Source organism: Mus caroli, chromosome 5 (genome assembly GCF_900094665.2).
Source record: "Mus caroli chromosome 5, CAROLI_EIJ_v1.1, whole genome shotgun sequence".
Classification (NCBI taxonomy): domain Eukaryota; kingdom Metazoa; phylum Chordata; class Mammalia; order Rodentia; family Muridae; genus Mus; species Mus caroli.
In genome coordinates, this window is record NC_034574.1 from 42,602,562 (window position 1) to 42,624,467 (window position 21,906).

At 38.8% G+C, this 21,906-nt stretch overlaps 1 protein-coding gene across 5 annotated transcripts in view; it reads right to left on the reverse strand.

Moving 5' to 3' along the window:
• Kcnip4 (potassium voltage-gated channel interacting protein 4) overlaps nt 1–21,906 on the reverse strand; it is a 1,098,278-nt gene that overhangs the window by 89,411 nt on the left and 986,961 nt on the right. For all 5 annotated transcript variants that reach the window (XM_021161807.2, XM_021161803.2, XM_029477028.1 and 2 more), the window contains one exon: nt 2,889–3,013. In XM_021161807.2, the coding sequence (XP_021017466.1) occupies nt 2,889–3,013 (125 nt within the window). The remainder of the gene's footprint in view (nt 1–2,888; nt 3,014–21,906) is intronic.

Here is a 21,906-nt window from a genome sequence, read left to right on the forward strand (position 1 = left end):
GCTTTGGGTACTGGAAACCCTTTTACCTACTCTAAGGGGCAATTCCAAGGCAGATGTTCTATGTTCTCCTCCTGGAGCACTGACTAACTTCCAGATGACTTTGTTCTGTTGTATGATAGTAGCCTGCTGACTCATCCCCCCACTGTGCTATACACACACTATATAAACTGTACTTCTTTTTTTTTTTAAGAAAGATTTATTTATTATTATAAATAAGTACACCATAGCTGTCTTCAGACAGCACCAGAAGAGGACATCAGATCTCATTACAGGTGGTTGTGAGCCATCATGTGGTTGCTGCGATTTGAACTCAGTACCTTCAGAAGAGCAGTCAGTGCTCTTACCCTCTGATCCATCATCTCCCCAGCTCCTAAGTTATACTTTTTTTTTTTTTTTTTTTTTGAGACAGGATTTCTCTGTGTAGCCCTGGCAGTCCTGGAACTCACTCTGTAGACCAGACTGGCCTCCAACTCAGAAATCCACCTGCCTCTGCCTCCTGAGTGCTGGGATTAATGGTGTGCGCCATCACCACCCAGCAAGATATACTTTTTAATAAGCTTACTTGGCATAAGACATAGCATATGCAAGACCTTCTGGACTCATCTGTTTTGTCCTTTTTATCTCTGATTCCCTGGACACTCTTCCCCAAAACCTTGTTACTGAAGAACTACCTGCTGGTTCAGCTTACTTATGACACATCACATAAATGATACAATAACACACTAACACAAATGCACACATAAGCACACATGCATACACACACACAGATAAAGAGAGAGAAAGAGCAAATAATATAAAAAATACACAAGACATGAAAGGAGAAGGTGATCTGGTTTGGTCAGGAAGGTGTCTAGCATGAGAGAGGCAGAGGGTTGAAAGAATGGAGCAGAGAAGGTGGACCAAGAATAAAGTATGTATGGAAACTTTATAATGAGACTTCCTACTTTATATCCCAACTTGGAAACCTAAAAATAAAATAATAGAAAGAAACAAAAAAGAATACCTATGGCTTCCTCCATTGGTTTAGGCCTTGTATAAGATTACAATATTGGTCTGATGTGCAACTGGATATGCAAACAATAATTTAAAGGAAGCCATGCTTACATGGACTTACAACAGCAAGCTTGGGCACTCTCCTCATGCAATGAACTCTCTAAAGGGAGACCATGCTTTCTTTGGCTTTTGAGGCACTGATTTTTAGCTTGATCCTTTCAGGGACCCATGCTATCACTCCCCTTGATGGTGATACATCTGGGAAGGAGGTCATATGCACATCAGTGTAACAGACAACTAGGCTCTGTGACAACCTGTGGGTCCCTGAGGTTTGGATTGACTGACAGTATTGTCTTCCTCAAGTAATAAAACACAGTAATTTTCCTAGTACCAGAAATGGTCATAATTAACAGGCTTTAATCTATGAGACAAGCACTGGGTATTTTTTTTCCATTTAATACTGAGTGAACTATTCATCAATGTGAGTACAGGCCACTACTGCAGACAAAAAAATAACCAAAGAAAAATTGATAATCATTCATTTGGTGAATCCAGATTTGAGTTCAAAACACTGGAGGAGACTGAAGAGGTCTAATTTTCCAAAGTACTAGTCTTTGAGTAGAGACATGTATTCATACTGCCCCAAACAGGATTTAAAAATAGCAAATGCTGGTCTATTTGTATAAGCTGTTTACCATTGTTTATCAAATTCCATCCACAATTCCATATCTTTTCTTTCCAAAAGAGTGGTATATATAAGAAATGCTTTATTGAAAGACAGGGCCACAGACTCATCACACACACACACACACACACACACACACACACACACGCGCGCACACACACACACACACACACACACACACGCACACCACACACAGTGGGGGGCGGGGGGAGAAGTTTGTGGCTGGAAAGATAGTTGAGTCCGTAAATTGCTGAACACTTTGAGAATCTGAGTTTGATACCTAGAGTCTATGAGCAAAATGGTAGTGCCTTGAATCATGTCTGCAATTCCAACTTGGTGGGGAGTGACTCCAGAAGAACGTGTGTGAGCTTGCTGACCTAGCCTAGCCTACTTGGTAAGCTCTATACAAGTTAGATCATGTTTCAGAGAATGAGGTGGGTGGCACCTAAATTAAGAAATAGAAGCTTGACCCCTGGTGCACATGTGGCACACAGATGCACAAAATGCATACCCACACATGCACATATGCCCACAGCACTGACCCCCAAAAACACAAAGAAAAAGAGAGGGGGAGGAAAGACACGACATAATGGAAATCCAGGTCCATTTCTCACACTTATTTCCCCAAGTTCATTCTGGCCCTGTAGTTACTCTTTCATTTGATGTGCTTTCTTGATGTTTTTTCCTTTGACCAGGGAAAGGCCATGGGCCTTGTTTGGATTCTAGGTGGCTCTTTGACACTTCTTTTTGACTGCTTTTCTAGCCGTTTTCTCCTAGACTCTGAAGCTAGACTGCTTGGTGCTGAACTCTGCCTCTGCCATTTACAGGCCTCCTTGGTGTGTTTGGATGCCTGTGGTGTCAAATAACATTTTATAAGCATACACTAGTTTATAGTTTAAAAGAAATGAAGCTCTTATTGGAATGCTTACACCCAAGGAAGAAAATAAATCTCAATAAAAGAATTTAATTAAGAAAACCCTTTCAGGACCCATCCTTGTCTGACAGTCAATTACACTCTCCCATCACTGGTTTGTCAAAGTCAGTCCAAGTCCCAGTGGGTACTGACTGTATTCAGAACTAAGAGGGATGAGAAATGGGATGTACAGGCTTTGGACTCTCACAGGACAGTGTGATCCTGCCCTGTCCCGTACACGCTGTTAGTCTTCCCCTGTAAACTGGGTAAAGGTGAAGTTAAAAAGGACGTCCTTACATTCTTAAATCCTCTGTAAAGAATCTGAAGCTCTTTCTTGGTGAATTTGCTCTGGGCCTCCAGCAGCTCCAGGGCTTCAGGCCGATGCCTGACAGTGGCCATCTCCAGCTCATCTTCCACGCTGTCTGCAGAGGAAAACCAGAGAGAGACTTGAGCATAATTGTTGCTCCCTGAGACCCAGAATGAGCAACACAGAAAAACAGGTGCAAAAACACTTTGGAGATTTCAGTAGCTTGTCCCTCCAGGAAGAATCCTCACACTGACAGAAGCTGCCTCCATGCCTCAGATTTTACAATATTAAACTTAGACATCGCTGCATGATTTTCCTTAAATAGCCATTGATCAATATAATTTTTATAATTCTAGCATTTATGCAGAAGAGCTTGAAATGTATAAAAATCATCAACTGAACTTTCTGTTTGTATATTAAGCAGTAGTTTTAAATATAGAATCGTATAAAAATCCCCACCATTCCATATTCTATGCACATACCCCTTGGGACTCTGCTGTTCTTTCTAAGGATTCCATTCAAATGAGAGGGGTTTTTATATATTTGATTGTTCATTTGTTTCTTTGTTTTTACAGGCTCTACAGATGATATGTTCAAACCAGAGACTGAGGAAAACAAAGCAACAGAAGTCAGTTGGACTAGCCAAACGCCAGCCTTCTGCAGTTTGCCAGAAGTACTGGGGCCTTGAGGTACTTGTAACTAGATAGTCTGTTGCATGTCGTGCAATGAATCCAGTTTACATGAGTGCTATTATACTAGTATATCTTACTCTGTGACTATATACACACTGTAATTTATCAAAGATGCTTTGTGTAAAAAAAAAGTTTTGTACCAATATGACTGGGAATTATATAAACTTTAATGTAATTTTAGAATACAATAATGTAATATATTTTCATTTTTAATATATCAGTTTTCAGAACTTGCAATGCCTGTTTGGCTTTGTATAATACAATATAGCTCAAAGATTTGTCAAGGGGAAATGTTCTGTCCTCAAGCAACATCTAATACTGTGGGTATATTTAGCCTATGCCTATATAAACACAAGTCTGAAGGAATTGTGCCTCAAAGGATAGCACTCCTTAGTCCAGTATCTTTATAGAAAAGAATGAGGTAGATTGATTAGTGAATATTCTTTGTTAAAGCTCATCCACTCCTCACAACCATTCAGTGGGAGATGGCAGATATAAGAGAGTAGTAGAGCTAAAGAGAACAGGGGCTACACAGTTCCTTATATCTCATGCCTATGGGTCCTGCAACTCAATCCCCACAGGTCAATTAGAAATGTACAGATATGCAGCTGTTGCTATGGGAATGTACTATCGGTTGCACTCTATCTCCAATTGTCTACCAAGGAGACTAGGGGTAGGGCTCTTAATGGTGAGTAGAGAGGGTCAGGAGAAACTCAATCCAACCATCTCCTAACTCTTGCTCTCAAGACTTTGCAGGAAGCCAATAATGGTAAAGGAACTAATGTGTGCTTGTCAAAATAAATGACACCTGATGCAAAAAAAAAAAAATCAGACAAGATAAGGCATGTTCAGGGTGTTATAGCTTGCTGACAGGAGCCTGGTATGCATGTCCCCTGAGACGTTCTGCCAGCACCTAACTAAAACAGATGCAGATGCTCACAGCCAACCATCAGACTGAGCCCGGGGACCTCAATGGAAGAGCTAGGGGAAGGACTGAAGGAGCTGAAGGGGATTGCAAGCCCATAGGAAAAACAATGTTAACTAACAGAGTCACCCAGAGCTCCCAGAGTCTAAACTACCAACCAAAGAGTACACATGGAGGGATCCATGGCTCCAGATACATATGTAGCAGAGGATGGCTCTATCTGATATCAATGGGAGGGGAGGCCCTTGGTCCTGTGAAGGCTTGGTGCCCCAGTATAGGGGATGCCAGAATGGTGAGGGGGCAGTGGGTTAGTGTGTGGAGGAGCACCCTCATAGAAACAAAGGGCAGGAGAGAGAGGGAGTAATGGGATGAGGGATTTGTGGAGGGGCTACCAGGAAGGGGGATATAATTTGAAATGTAAATGAATGAAATGATTAATAAAAATAAAAAACAAAGAAAATATAAGATGAAACAATAAAATAAAATCATTATTTCCAGGTAATTTACTTTTTGTGACTAACATGAACAAGATTATTTGCCTGATGTATTATTCAATCTCTTTGTCATTGGTTTATAGGAAGATGGCTGATTTTTACATCTTAGTTTTTTATTCTGCCACTTGCTGGAATTAGTTATTATCCATAAAGGGGATTTTTTTTTACTGGAGTCTTTTATATTAAAGAACATATCATCTGCAAATAATGATACCTTGATTTCTTCTTTTCCTATTTGTATCATTTATTTTTATTTTCATCTCTGTCTTAATGCTCTAGCTAAAATCCAAACACTATGTTGAATATGAGTGGAGAAAGTAGACACCTTTGCCTTGTTTCAGATGCTAGTGGGAATACTATCTTTTTATTCATTTTTCAAATTTCAACTTGTAGGCATAGTGAAGTACATTTTGAATGAGTCTCTGGTAGTGCATGAAATAAGACCACAAATCAACAATGGCATACCATGTAACTAAAAACCTGTATGCCAAAGGAAACTGAGAAGTGAGTCAACAGACAGCCCACAGGATGTGAGGAAAAAGCCCACTAACCATTAATCTGACAGAGGATAAGTGTCAGGACTATACAAATAAATAAATAACACCACATAAACATTAAGAACATATATTGCTCTAAAATATAGGCAATGGCATGGAATAGAAAAGGCTTAGAAGAACTCAGATAACTAGAAAACAATTAAAATAGTGCTTAGCATACTTAGACATCAGTGAAATGAAAATTGAACCTGCTGTAAGACTCTATTTCAGCCCAACATGATCATCTCAGTAATACAAAAGACAGCAGATTCTGGTATGGATATGGCAAAACAGGGACTCTCTTTTTCTTTTAGAGATTTATTTATGGTACACCATGTACATTTCTGGTGCCTCTGGTGTCTGCAGAGTATCCCCTGAAACAGGAGTTAGGGACAGCTGTAAGACACCATGTAGGTCCTGGGAATGAAAACTGGATCCTGTACAAGAGCAACAATTGTTCTTACTGTGTGAACCATCTTTCTAGGCCAAGAAGCTGGAACACCTGTACACTGTAAGTGAGGATGTTAACTAGTGCATACATTTTGAAAATTAATCTGGGTACTCTTTTTAAATAAATAGAAAATCTATCACATAAGGAAATATGGAAAGGAGAGATAACGTCTCAGTAATAAAGCACTTGTTGCTCTTGCAGAGAATCAGAGTTATTTGCCTAGCACCTACTTAGAGATTCACAGCCATCTGTAACTCCAGTTCTTGGGGATCAGATGGCCTCTTATGACTTCTGTGGGCACAAGACATGCATTTTGTGCATATACATACATGTAGACATGACACTCAAGAACGTATAAAATGAATAACTCTAAAAAAGTTTAATAATGATAATAAAATGAATTACTCTAAGATTCAGGTATATGATGCCCTAGACATATATCCAACGGAGTTTATAGCCTCCTACAGAGACACTTGCATATCAATGTTCATTTAGACTCTATTTACAAAGTTTAAAAACAGAATCAACCTAGATGTCCATAAACAGATAAATGGACATGAAAATGTGGTACATATAAGCAATGGAATATTTCTCAGCCCTAATAAAAACGACAATTTGTAATTGTAATTGAATGGATGGAACTGGAAAAAATGGATACTGTTAGGCAATCCAGAAAGGAAGACAAATTCCCTTTATTCTCTCTAATATGTAGATTCCAGCTTTAAATAGTTTCTTTTGTGTATTTAATTTTGATCACAAATGGAAGCCAGGGAGCTAGAACCAGGCCTTTGATATGGGCTTGTTAGTTGAGAGGAGAGAGTAGGTTATAAGTATGATAAAAGTAGTGATGTGAGGTACTGGGGACAGAAGGCTTTAAACAGGGAAGAGTGTGGGGTTATGGGGGAAATCAGGGGATAAAGGACAGGCTAGCCCAATGCAAAATGATAGAAAAAGCCTACTAGTCACTAGTGTACTACTAGTAGAAAAATCACAGAAGAGATAATGGAACACACATAAAATGAACGATGATTATGGAATACTGAGATCTAAAGAATTCAGAGGGGTGGGGAAAAGAAATGGGGAAAAAGAGAGGTAGGGATGGGTTAAGCAACACTCAAGGTCTCTGAAAAAGGCTTATGAAAACCTTAGTAAGGTAATTTCAAAATGAAACTTGGAAAAAAAAAACAGATTTATCTCATATTTGTGGACAATGTCTCTCCCGGAAGACATGGGTTACTAAATGAAACTCCTAGGGCAAGGCATGGGATGCCTCCATGTGAATCATTGACAAGGAGGCTCGAGGGGGTCTCTAAAACAACACAGGCTAGTGCCATTGTTTTTTTTTTTTATTTTTTTTTTATTAGCCACCATTGGTAAGCTCCAGGCTAAAGGATGAGAAACCAATCTCAAATTGATCAAAAGTGTCCTTTCTGATGGCGAGCTTTCCTGGTAGCATGGGGGTGTTACTTAGGGAGCTGAGGAAGAAAAGACAAAAATGATCTTACCTAACACTGGACCTGGAATGCTGCAATACTGACCTACCAGACAAAACATCAATACTTGCATGACTGTTAAAGGGAAAGAAGTTTCTTTCTTATTAGATTTGAGACAGACTCCGGAGGGCAAAGTTTCAAGGCTAGTATTGCAATTTTGGTTGAAATCACAAATCTTTGGAGATCATAGACTCTAGGGTAAAACTTGTTATTGGTATTTTTATAAATTACCTTGTAATCAAATTGCCTTGAAAACATTTATGCTCATCCCCAGAGACTTGGGATTCTCTCAACTTTGGTTAGAGAAGCTTCTTTTGGCAAAGGATGGTAGGCGATGGAGAAACTCTGGCTAAAGTGTTGAGAATAAGAGGCTAAGTATTTGAGTCTATATAAACTACATCTTTATCAGGACTGGAGAGATGTTTCAGTGGGCAAAAGCAATGGCTGCTCTCCCAAAGGACCTGGGTTCAATTCCCAGCACCCACATGGAAGCTCTCAACTGACTTTAACTCCTGTTCCAGGGGATCTGACACCCTCAAACAGACATACATATAGTCAAATTACGAAAGTAAAACTATATAAATTAAAAGAAATCTTTTATCACCTTATTCATGGTAGTGGTACCATGAAGTTCTGTGAACATTACTGAAGAATAGGACAGAAAGAATGTGAGAACCAGAGAAAGCAGAGAAGTGCAATGGCAAGTGTCTTCTAGACATAACATAGCTAATGTAGTCCTGAACTCTTAGTAACTGTGGTTGCCTTTACAAGACCAATACAGATAAAGCCAGGCAAAACTGTAGCACAGATGATGTAGAGCATATCCAGGCCCAACCCCTTACTAAGGATCTATTGGCACTGGGTATTTGTTTATGGAATGGAGAATCATTACTTCTTGAGGATGTGTCCACAGGTAGGTTTCTCATGCTTCAGTAAATAGAATCACATTTATGCACATATGGGTAGCTCTAGCTGGGCTTTGTAGTTTATAAAAGAAAAGCAATATGAAGTTGGGTGGAATCCTGTTAGTGGTGAGTTTGAGGATGTTTGAGAGAAAAAAATGAAGGAGTATCACATTTTATCATATAAATGTATAACATTTTTAAAAATAAAGAGAAGGATAAAACTCTTATAAAAGTAAGTAGCACGTTAACATTGTGTAACAAGAAGCAATGGAAGTAGCCCAGAAAAAGATGCTAGGCACTTATTGACACACTGACCATAGCCTGGAATTTAAAGAGAAACTTCAATAGATGGAAACAGAGTGCATAAAGGATGCTGGAAAAGTTATCTCACAAGGTAGCTGTGTATTAGTGGCCTGATTTGTGTTGAGTTCTTATATAACTGATACTAATGAATGCCATTCTTCAGACATAACATGAAGGCATGATGTCAAGTAGAAAGACTTCAACTTCGGAAGCTCATCTGTATGCCTCTTTTGCATCATATAAGTAGAATTTCTTCAACTTACAATCCTCTTCCTTTTGTACTTCTGTTAAAATGTATAGGTTTTCAAAGATCCAATCCAAACATTCCTGCATCCTCTATGAAGCTGATCCAGACTGCCCAATATGAGGTGCTGCTATCTGGCAGGTATACTATATATATTGAGCAGTTCTCAACGCATGGGCCATGAGCTCTTTGGGGATTGGATATCAGGTATGAGTATCAGATATTTACATCATGATTCATAGCAATAGAAGAAAAATGACAGTTATGAAATAGTAACAAAATACTTTTATGATTGGGGGCCACCACAACATGATTAAAGGGTCACAGCATTAGGAAGGTTGAAAATGACTGAGCATGACATAATAACATTTTTATGTTTGATGTCTCCCTTGTGGGCTCCTTAAAATCATGATCAGCCTCACATATTTGAATATCCTCTGAGTCTAATATTTACCCTGGAGTCACAGTGCTTTGGTGACTGGATAAATAATGAATGACCTGGTGCTAATGATGCTAGGGTTCCCATTGTTCTGAGTCCTGTGAACTTAAAATTTTTCCCTAGAGAAGAACTTTTCAAACTGATCTACAGGATGTCAGTGGACTTAAAATGTTTTCTCTAAACCACCATGCGCTTTTCATTGTTCTGAGAAATGTGGAATAAGCAAAAGTAGAGGAGAGTTTAACCGGCTTTTCCAAACACTCTTTTCAATCACAGACTGGCCTTGCAGTGATCCAGTGACCTTTACCGTGGTGAGAAACAAGCCAACGCATTAACCTACAACCTATGTATGATGCAGCAAGTCTGCCTACACTACCCACTAGGGACAGTTTCCTTCTCCTGCTGACACAGACTTGCAGATGCTGCAGCTGAGACAAAAGGCCTAAGGCTGGAGGTCAGTGTGACTGAATTAAGTAGTATAACAGGGTGATTATCTCATGTGCGATTCAAAAGGAACCACTCTCAGCATGTCTGCCTGTGGGCTCCCTTGTTTTCTCCCACTGACTAGCACTTCTTTGTGATGTTGACCTGCCACAGGGCTGTTTCTATTTTTAGGGACCTGACAGGCTCCATAAAAGATTCTTAAAATCACCAGCAATTGCCAGTGTATGCTAGGTTTAAGAAGCAGCAGCACTGGATGCAATCAATTCTGGTTCCTGAGTGATGACTCTCATAGGAGGAGCACAGCAGCATCCTGCTGGGGAACCTTTGACTCGGATGCCATCTGGGAACATGCATTCTGGAAGAGTCTAACCCTGTACCTAAAGCTGATGAAATTCCTGCTGTGCGCCAGGAGATAGATGAGATCTCTTTACAACAATCCCCGAAATAAAGTATCCCCGACCATCTGTCACACATGTGGAGACTGAGCCTCACAAGAGTGAAAAGAGTTCATGGCCAGATTTCACACTGAAAAAAAGACAGGGACCTCATTTATAACCAAACCTCGATGTCTTGAGGTGACTCCTTTTCCACAGTTCCTCTTTTTATTCTGAGAGAAATAACAGTGACAAAACAGTGACAAAAATAATAACAGCCACCTCTTGTCATCTGTGTATTGCCAATGTCTGAGAAGTTAACGATATTCATTTTCTGGCGCCTGTTCTTCCTTCCATCTATTGTGATCTGACTTCTGATCCTTGCTTGTATGGAATGAACTGTGTCACCCAGATTCACATGCTGAAGGCCCAGTGTCTTGCTGTGACTTAGATGAGGCTACCCTCAGAGTTTTCATGTGCTGAAACATGCTTCTCTTAGCCCTGCTGTGAAAAGATGATGGGACTTTTAAAAGGCAGGGCTCATGGAAGATTCTCCTGGCCCCTCCCTTCTCCCGATTTGGATCTACTCTCAGTACACACCCTGCTCTTTCATGTGCTTCTTCCATGATGCCCTAGCCATGATATAATACAGTAGAGGGGTCCTCATCAGAGCTGGCATTCTATTATTTAAACTGTCCATCTCTGAAACTATTTAAGAAAACCATATGATTTCATCAAAAACTCCCCAGCCCAAGTGAGTAAAGGAACATGGACTGATATATCCTCTGCATGACTGCATTTAGAGGCAGGGCCTTGATCATAATCGGGAATATAAAATGTCATCATTGTAGGGCCTTAATCCAACACCCAACAGGCCTTGCATGTTTATGAGGACAGTGATAGACATCCTAGACCTGCTCACAAAGGAAATTCCTCATGTAGATGACAGGAAAGCACAGCGACTCACTGCTTCTCTGAGTTTAGATCTGTAGCCTTCCTACACATGAGAAAGTAAAATTCTGTTGTTGAATACATTTGCTCTGCAGTACAATCTCCTCCAATGAAATTCAGGTGAGACACAAAATTAATTAAAGTATGTCTTGTTACTGAGGATTCCCAGTGGGCCCTAGGAAGTTTGCTGGCTAATTTCATCATTTGCTTTTCACAACATTCTTCAAGGGTAGAATTATCAACTTCATTTTTTTTTTTTTCAGATAAGAAAACTGAGGGATAAGGCTGTGCTGCTGGGCTTTACCTAAGTAGCTCACAGTCAAGTTGCTAGTTAGAAATGAAACAGACCAGTATCTCCATCTGCCTGATACCTGATTATCCAAGTATTTTAAATGAAACACTGGGGGAGGGGGGTGTTGTTTGTTATGTTGTTGTTTTTTGTTTGTTTGTTTTTAGATAACGAAGCCATCACTGTTTACAGAACTATCAAGCCTGGCTCATTTCAATACTAATATAAATTCAGTGAAATATCCACTATGGCCTTCATTATAGAAGGAGACATTTAGGACATTTAGGGTTGAAATAACTTATTCAAAGCCACATGGCACACAGAAATCAGTCCTTGTCTTTTTTTGTCACCAATGGTCTGAGTTTAGTCAATTTGAAGTCATCAACTGTTTAGAGAGATAACAACAGTGAACTCCAAAATCTTAGGGGATAAGAAGTTCCAGGCAAAATGGGCCAAAGTACAATATGGAAGTTTCTAGCTAGCAAAGGATGCCCTGCCAAGGAGAAATACAAAAGGGACAGGTGCAGATGGGGATAAGACACAGGTGGATGTGGATGGAGGTGCTGCTTTGTTTGGGACAAAAACAGTGGACCCAAAAGGGGCTCTGAGCTCATGTGCATGCCATGCCCTTGCAAACTAGAAAAACTCAGGCATCTTGCAAAGGAGCTGATCCAAGTGCTGTGTTTGTATCTGAAAATTCAAATAATATTTTAATTCATGGGTTTTCTAACAGACTTAATTGTGATCAGAAAACAGATTCCCAAACCCAGACACACTTGAGCTCTCTGGCTGTCTATTCTTCTGTCTCTTTTTATTCTTTACTCCTTAGATTTATGCCTCTGAGGGCCAAAGCTGTCCTGAATTTCAGTCAACAGGTCCCACAGGCCATGGCACAATTGGGTTAGAAACTGGAATTTAAATCACTGAGGGACAACAATATAAGTTTTAAAATAGGCATCGTTCCAACAACTTTTCTTAAAACACTGTAGAAGCCCATTATAGCTGATCATTATGCAAATTTGACCCTACCAGAAGTCTCTGTCCTCGTGGATATAACTGCAAAGGATTGTTTTATACAAAGAAGTGTGTCCTCTGACCTTTATAAAGATATTTTTTATTCATTTTTAAATTTTTATGTGCATTTGGCGTTTGGCCTGCCTGTATGTCTGTGTGACAGAGTTGGATCTTCTAGAATTTGACTTACAGACAATTATGAACTGCCATGTGGGTGCTAGCCATTGAACTGTGCACCTCTGGAAGAGCTCTGGAGATGCTGAACCATCTCCCTAGCCCCAGTATCATGACTTTACAGACACAAGATTATGCACAATGATTCTAAAGCAACAACCAAATCATCCATTGGAGAAGGATGTTGCTGACATGGTTTTTGGATGCAGGCTCCACTCACATAGAAGAGGGCTCTTCCCTAGGAAGCCATAGCCTCTTTTTTTTTTTTTTTTAACAATTTTACTTTAAATTTATTTATTGTATGATCATATGTCCTAGTGGTAATGGGAAGCACATATATCAGAGTACATATGTAGAGGTCAAATGACAATTTCTGAGTCAATTCTCCCATTTCTATATGTGGGTTTGGAGAAATGCATTTAGGCTGTCTGATTTAAAGATAAACACTCATATTAACAGATCCCTCTGGCTGGCTTCTAGTTCCCTTGTTTACTTAGAAATTACTAAACCATTGGCCTGCCACTCCTACAGCACAAACTTTGGTACATGAGAATGATCGGTCAGTCAGAGAGAGCCAGAGGGAGAGGGAGAGAGAGAGAGAGAGAGAGAGAGAGAGAGAGAGAGAGAGAGAGAGAGTACATAAACATGTACTACTAGTAGTTCAACCTTAAGATTATATCTGAGTAGGAATCCATTCGTGTAGTCAAATCCTGAACCTCCTTTTTCTTTTCTTTTTCTTTTCCTTTTTTTATTTACAGCAACATCCTCTGAGCTTTTATTCCTAATGTGTACCTTTTACTAAATTAATCTGATAAACTAGTAAGTAGGTAAATAATGTCATGACAATCTTAAATATTTTCTGATATGTTGTCTATTATTTAATAGGAAGAAGCTTGGACAAGTGGTAAGCATTGCTGGGGTGCCAAAAAGTTTCACCAAGGCCTTATCTCAATTCTACACTATACGGAAGGTTCCTCATTGGACATTATTGGACACTATCTCCTGAGCCCCTAGAATGAGGGAGTTACACTCTTTTTTGATTTGTGTCCCAGTCTGACAACACTAGCCTGAGGGAAAAATGTCTGGAAAATAATATACAGAGGTTTTTGTTGTTGTTGTTGTTGTTGTTGTTGTTGTTGTTGTTGTTGTTCTGCCAACAAGGTTAACTCCTTTTCTCCTTTCATTTTTTTTTATCTCAAAGACTTATATACAGACCCATGGTGTACACCCATATATCTGATTTTCCATCCCTTAGTTCTTTGTGTCTTGCTCACAAATATTGACCTGAAACTGTTAATAAATAGTACCAGGAATAATGAAATTAACTTAAGTCTGTACACTGTACAGTCGATAGGGATGGAAGAGTACCTGCCATGAATTACTTATTTCTTCTTTTTATTCTAGCATTTGATATCCATAGGCAGAGTTCAAACCTGGGCCAGGCCTTGTAAGCATCTCTTTAAAGTGTTTGACAATGTTAATTTTTTTTTTAATGTCACAAAGGTGATGACCCTCTTGACTCTTCTTGCCTTTACAACCTTTCATTCATCCACCCACCAGGAACTATTTTGAAGTGCACATGAAGCGTATGTGAATAATTAAATTTAAGCTGACAATGTACACATAACCCATGCAGAGAACACTATCAAACCATCAGAGATGGTAAGAGATTCCAAGGCAAGCACAAACCACCCTGGGCATCAGGAGCTCTGATAAGTCTTAGTATGAAAAGATTTCTTTACATCTGGCATTGCGTGTTTTAAAACCAAAATAAAAAGTCTTTAATTAGAATAGTATCCTACTTTATATTCATATATTACATGGAAAATGAAAAGGACCTTGAAAATGGCCAATTATTTTGAGCATTTTCTGTTAGAGGTATTTGTTGGCAATGACATAGCAATTTCCATTTTAGGAGAACTTGAATTGCTTTGCAATTTCATGATTGAATTCAATCACTACAAAACATAATAACCCTGAGGTGAGCTGCCAGAGCGATTCCTCACAGCATGTATGAATGGATCGTCTCTGTTTTCTTTGTAAACATAAATAACTTTCTAACAAGATCAGACTATCTTTTAAAAGACACAAAATTAGATTGTTTTTTTTATGAGCATTATGCTTGTCATTACCATAGTAGATCAGATGGGCTATTAAGACAGTAGCTATTATTTATTTGGTGATCTAGTCACAAGGGACTTTGTTCAGATGAAGAAAATGAAAAGAATATTGCCAAATACTATATATACAGACATAACCTATACTAGAGCTGATAAGGGAGAGAAGGATGGAAATGGAGAGTGTGATTGAACTTACCCATAAAAACAGATCAGAAAAAAAAAATCTAATCAGGAAAGGCAAACCCAGAGAGTGATTATACTGGATACTTTTTTTCAAAAAGTAATGAAACAAAGAAAGAAGAAGTTTGGCCTATATCAGCTTACTTGGTTAAAAATGCCATAAGGACCCTGATATAGCTGTCTCTTGTGAGGCTATGCCAGGGCCTGGCAAACACAGAAGTGGAGGCTCACAGTCAGCTATTGGATGGATCACAGGGCCCCCAGTGGAGGAGCTAAAGAGAGTACCCAAGGAGCTAAATGGATCTGCAACCTTATAGGAGGAACAACAATATGAACCAACCAGTTCCCCCAGAGCTCGTGTCTCTAGCTGCATATGTATCAGAAGATGGCCTAGTCGGCCATCATTGGGAAGAGAGGCCCCTTGGTCTTGCAAACTTTATATGCCTCAGTATGGGGGAACGCCAGGGCCAAGAAGTAGGAGTGGGTGGGTAGGGGAATGGGGTGAGGAGGGACTGGGGGGACTTTTGGGATAGCATTTGAAATGTAAATGAAGAAAATGCCTAATAAAAAAAATGCCATCACAGAGCTACGGAGTGCTCAGCTCCAAGTGGGGCATCTCTATTATGGTTGATTCTTCAGGAGTCAAACACAGAAGAGGGGACAGAAAATTAGAAGCTCCTATCTAAGGCACTACTGATAACTGACAGCTGCTCAGAGAGGTAATGTCAAGATTTCTTTTTCAGGAATGAGGGTCTGAAAGATTGCCCATGATCTCTTAGATGGTCCCATACCCATGTAGATGCTTGCAATACTAAGTGCATTCAGTGGGTATTGAGAGCGTGGAATGAGAAAGAGAGGGAGAAGGGAGAAAGAGAGAGATAGAACATGAAGTCAGGAGGAGAAGAGGTAGAGAAGAATTGGCAGGTTGTTTTTGTTTTGTTTCGTTTTTTGTTTAGAAGAAAGAATAGGAGGTAAGTTTTTTTGCTTGTTTGTTTGTTTGTTTGTTTGTTTGTTTGTTTGTTTTTGAGACAGGGTTTCTCTGTGTAGCCCCTGGCTGTCCTGGAACTCACTCTGTAGACCAGGCTGGCCTCGAACTCAGAAATCCACCTGCCTCTGCCTCCCAAGTTCTGGGATCTTATGCCACCACTGCCCAGCAGGAGGTAAGTTTTATCAAAACACATCATATGCATGTATTACATTCTTGAAAAGGTAAAAAATGCTTTGAGAAAAGAGTTTATCTTGAATTGTGACCAACTTTCCTCTGGTTGCCCTAAAAATCTAATAATTAGATAATTTGCTGTGCCTAAGCAATTTACTTGATCAACTTACACACTTTAATATAATTCTATTAATGCCGAATTCCAGATTTATGGATGAAGACACTGACACAGAGAAGGAAACTAATCAATTTGACAGTGGTCAAGGTTCCTGGGTTCACGTGTTGTGCTTCCTTCAAGAGCTCCAAGAGCCCAGGCAGGAATCACATTAGGGTCTTTATTTACAAGCTCCAGGTTGAGCTTATTCACTGCTGACCCTGACACAGCAAGGCCATTTGGTGAAGAAGCCCCAAACTCTCATCAGGACAAGGTTTTATAGAATATAGAAGCAATTGAGGGTTGTCCATCCTGGCAATCATCTAATTGAATGGCTATGTAAGCCAAGCCCACAGGTGGATGTTCTGAAGCAAGATTGTGAACAGAGTAGTTTTGGCCTCTTAAATGGGATGAACTATTGTGCTACTCTTTTATCCAGAGAGGGAAGGGAAGGGAGGGAAGTGATGCCACACTTATGTAGAAATATACACCTTTGAAGAATCACAAAGCGATGGGCTCTAAGCAGAAGATAGAATTATACTGGAAGTGAGAGTAGCCTGGAATCAAGCCTTATGCTATGATTTCCAACTGAAATACAGAGCCTTACCTTCAAATATTATACACTGAAAGCTACCAGTGACAGAAATAGGCTTTAAAACTTGGCTTACTTGACCCTTGCTATATTATTCCACCAAGTGGTAGTCACAATATCAATTAGCAATAAGAATGTCTTCAAATATCATTGGTTTTCAATAACCTCCTGATTTCATGTAGCCTCATAAACAAAAGGACAAAGACATGGCTAGAAAACAACAAGGTGGCTTTTTACAGTAAACAAAATTATTTAATTTTCATTGTTGCATCTAATTATTGTAAGTATTCTAAATATTATTGCCTTGTTCCTATACATAACATTTTTGAAGGAATGATCTAATTTGTGAATGACATAGAAATGGAAGATACCAATTTAAGACTTAACCCCTAAAATTCTGACCCTAAAATTCTTTTTTAATTATTATTATTGTTTTTGTTAGATATTTTCTTCATTTACATGTCCAATGCTATCCCAAAAGTTCCCCATACACCCCGCCCCCATTCCCCTACTTACCCACTCCCGCTTCTTGGCCCTGGCATTCCCCTGTACTGAGGCCTATAAAGTTTGCAAGACCAATGGGCTTCTCCTTCCACTGATGGCTGACTAGGCCATCTTCTGATACATATGCAGCTAGAGACATGAGCTCAAGGGGGTACTGGTTAGTTCATATTGTTGTTCCACCTATAGGGTTGCAGATCCCTTTATCTCCTTGGGTACTTTTTCTAACTCCTCCATTGGGGGCCCTGTGATCCATCCAATAGCTGACTGTGAGCCTTCACTTCTGTGTTTGCCAGGCCCCGGCATAGCCTCACAAGAGACAGCTATATCAGGGTCCTTTCAGATGGACCATCTAGAGACTGCCATACCTGGGGATCCATCCCATAATCAGCCTCCAGACCCTAAAATTTTTAAGTCTAGAATTGGCATCAAATTGTCTGAAAACCAAGAGAAACTATGTTGCAGAAGGACAAAGGTATATTATAGGAAATAACCAGAAAATACTGGTCTTTAATTTCTAGGAAAAGACTTTCTCCTACCAATATTGTTCAAGAATATAAAAGAAAAAAAATGACTTTTCAGAGTATCAATTTAAGATGTACATTTATAAGACTTATAAGGGAAAAGCTTGGAGAAAATTTATTTTTTAAAAAATGTAGTAGCTGGTTCAGTATTTATCATTAAGAGTAGACAGAAACTGATGAAATTTATTGCCTTGAAAGATAAGAAAATCCTCTAGGAAATTGATCCTGAGGAAGATGGTTTGATCGTTAATAGGGGTAATATCTTTGTGCTGTAATAGGTGATATCTTGGAGTTGACTCAGTTACAGCATTAACATTGTAATGTTATGCTTGTCAATTGTAGCTATGTTTAGAATGAAATATTAAATATGTTGAGAATCAGTTGTATTCCTTCAATGTTTGAGCTAGTTTTCTGTTTTAGAAAATATAAGATTGTTAAGTTCAAGCAAAACTTAGAAATTTATTATATGACCAGGTAAACCTTTACAAAACTTAGTATGGCTTTGCTCCTCATATGTTTAATGACATAAGATTGACATAGAGTAGTCCTTTAGAGGATTGTGTGCCTGAACACACTAAATAGATGTGCATTTGGCATCTAGTAAACATTTGAGCAATAATGGAATTTGTTATTTGTTGTACTCTGTTTCAACATTAAAGTCTACTGTCTTCCTCAACACAATGACTAGAACCATATCCTCATTATTTTTAGGAAATCATGCAGTTAGCACAAAAATTCTATTTTGCCCCCTCTGGATCTCTTTCACAGGTCTGCACTAAAAAAAGTATTTAACCTTTCCAAACCTCACCATTAAAAAAATTATCTATCAACTGAATAATATTTGTGTTCACTTCACAAAGTTCATCTTCATAACTCTCCTTATCTTCTATCTTTATAATGAAACTTGTCAGGCAAAGTTGGACCAGGGTTTCTTGAAGGGAGGCTGCACATCAGCCTTGCTACTTTAAATCCCTTGGCAAGAAGGCAATTTGAAAGTAAGCAGCTAAGCTTTAACCCTGCAATCGAAGCAGATAATGTAGCCATAGTCTGTATTTTATATACCTGGTGGAGTGGAAAATTGAGTCTGTTTGAAGTATTCAGTTCCCATTTCAGTGTCTAAAGGAAGCTGGCAGAATCAAGCCTTATTGACTGGACTCTTATTTAGCCTGAATTTTACTTCTTAGGTCAATGCAAATGGAAAAGAGTTTGTAAAACTCTTGTTAGCTATGCAGGTGAACAGCATCCCAGTATTAATAAAATTAAGATGGGTGGTGAACCAGACTCAGCATTTGTATAAGGATCTTTTTCATTGTATTACTCTATATGTTATTAGACTGACAAATTTGACTTGGAGTAATAGTCATAAAAAGTAGAAAACAAAAAATTTCAAAATTTCATCAAACAGGCAAACCCTAACACCCCCCAAAAGAGAGAAAGCTACACTAATTAACAATAAAGCCTGTTTCAGGCTTGCTTCATTTTTTTAAGGATTCCATATTTTCTTCAGGCATCTTATGATGTCTGATGTAATGCTATTATTCTCTTCAACTCATTTCCCTTTTCCTTCTGTATTCCTTATCTTGGTGAATTCCTCCAAGGTCCTTTGGTGAAATCTCTTTTCTGCTTTTCCCTCAGCAACGGGGATTGTTTCCCAGTGTTTCTGATGAAGACCTTCACAGGCCACTTGAGTTTACCTCCCCCTCTTCTGCTACTCTCACCTGTTGGTTAGACCTTTGTCTTCTCTGGAAGGCAGTCCAGTCCAGTCCAGGGAATACTCCTTGAGCTCTGATATTACCAAGTTAAACTTCTTCGACATGGAATAATTATGAGATTTCTAGTTAATAATTTAATTTCTATTTTCATTTCAATTTTCTCTTTAAAGTAGGACTATAACTGTGCTGATCTCAGATTCTTGAAGTTAATAACTGTAATGGCTATGTCATGCTATAGAGGGAAGACAGTGAGATCATTTCTTGCATAGACATTTAGGGCAGGGATCTGGCTGACTTTTCTGCTCTCTTTTCTTTCCTATCCCTTGCCTTTTGCCCCATCCCCACCAGATATGTTAAGTTTCTTCTTTTAAGCAGCAGCTTTATCTCCTATGACAAAGTGATGACTCTTCTCCAAAGGCCTCTGCAGACACATGACCTTCCATTCAATCACCCGAGGTTTCTCAGCCTTATCTAACTGATGACCGTGCTTATGACTCTTGTGGTGGTGGTAGAACCGCAGCACAGTTATCCACTAACAGAAAAGACATAAAACCTTCACTGTTAACTCTCTGAGCATGTGCGAAGACTATTTATCACTGAAATGTCCATATTATAGATAAGGGAATAAATAGGGATTAAAACATCATAAAACTTCTGTGGCACATCAGTCATAAATCCATGTTTGAACCAAATAAGCTAATACACATTATGACACTCTCAGTGCTAATTCTTTTTAGTGCCTCTTACATAATCTTATTTATAATAATTGTACCTGGCTGATTTTGACACATTTATTTCAGTGTAATGGCAGTCTTCAGACTGGGGCGTGGGGTCTGTCACTTCCCTTTGATTTAGTACTATTATCTATAATATAGTGCTCCATAACTCTACCACCATGAAATGAAATAACTTAACTTTCCCATAGTTGTTTGCCTTTGGCTGGCTTATATCATGATTTAATCAAGATTCTTTGTAGATATACAATGGACCAGGACAAGAAATGTTCTATATTTTTTTTATTGGCCACTAGACTATTGAATACCTATGGATACCTATGCAATTTTGGGTAAGCCTGTTAAACTTAAACTCTCTATGTGCCTCCCTCCCTCTCCTTCTTGTCTCCTTCTCTCTCCCCATCTTTCTTCTTCTCCCTCTCATTGCCTTCTTTCATTTTAGAAAAAGGAGATGAACATCCTTGGCATTAGTTATTCTAAAAATATATGATGACACAATATGATTTTCAGGAGAAAAGATAAGCCTGGAAAAGGCCACACCAAAGGCAGAGGACAATTGTAGTTAGCAGCATAGATCATCAGTAAGTAAGTAGTAGCGTCAATTGGTTTTACACCTGATTTAAAATAAACATCTGCTGTCTCCTGTATGGCATCTCATTGATGCTCAGATACCAAGAAAAAAAATGAAATTTCATTAGCTCTAAAACATCCATGATTAGACTTTATCAAACTGTTATCTCCTGTGGGTCTTGTTATCCTAGATGAAAGAAGACCTGGTAAGAGATTTTTTTTTTATCATATTATCTTAGAAGGGAAAAAAAAACTTTTGTTTAAAGGGCTATCACAGTATATCCAGATATGCTTATAAGTTTGTTTCAAGAAAGAAAGTGGAGAAAAAGATCTTACTTTTGCAAAGTTGACATTGCATGTATTTGTCAAAATATTGAACACAAGATAAAAGATAAAGTGTGAAGATGGCAGAGTAAAAGCACAAGTTAAGACCCTTCTCTGTCTCTTTCTGATGGTGTAATCAAGCAAGGGAATTTATCTCCTATGTCTCAGTGTCCAATTCCGTAGATTAGTGTCCATCTTGCATGATTATGTATGCTATAGTAAATTGAAATGCTGGCCTGTATAGAACTTAGAACAGCATTAGATTCAGTGCATATGCTAGATATTTCGAAATAAGTTTAATATCTGTGAATTTAATCCTAATTCTTTGGCTCATAAATGAAATCCACCTAACCTCCACTAGCTAAAAATAAAGTTTACAAAACTTCCTGGATCGTTCCTCAGATCCTCCATCAGCCTTCTCTACGATCTGCCGAATTTGGAGATTCTAGGCAAATTTACCATGAAAGATGTAACATGAGATTGGTTACTTGTGAGAGGCCAAACATTTTTTTTAAATTTCTGGGGATTGATGTTAGGTTTCTAACCATCATCAGGTTGGTAGTTTAAGCTTCCTTTTGTAAAAAAGCCACCAAGAGCAAAATTCTGTTGAGGTCTCTGTCAACATGAAAATTTCCATGATCAATATGTCACCAGTGAAAAATAACACCTACTGAAGCCTTAAGCTGTATTTGATATCAAAAATCTTAATA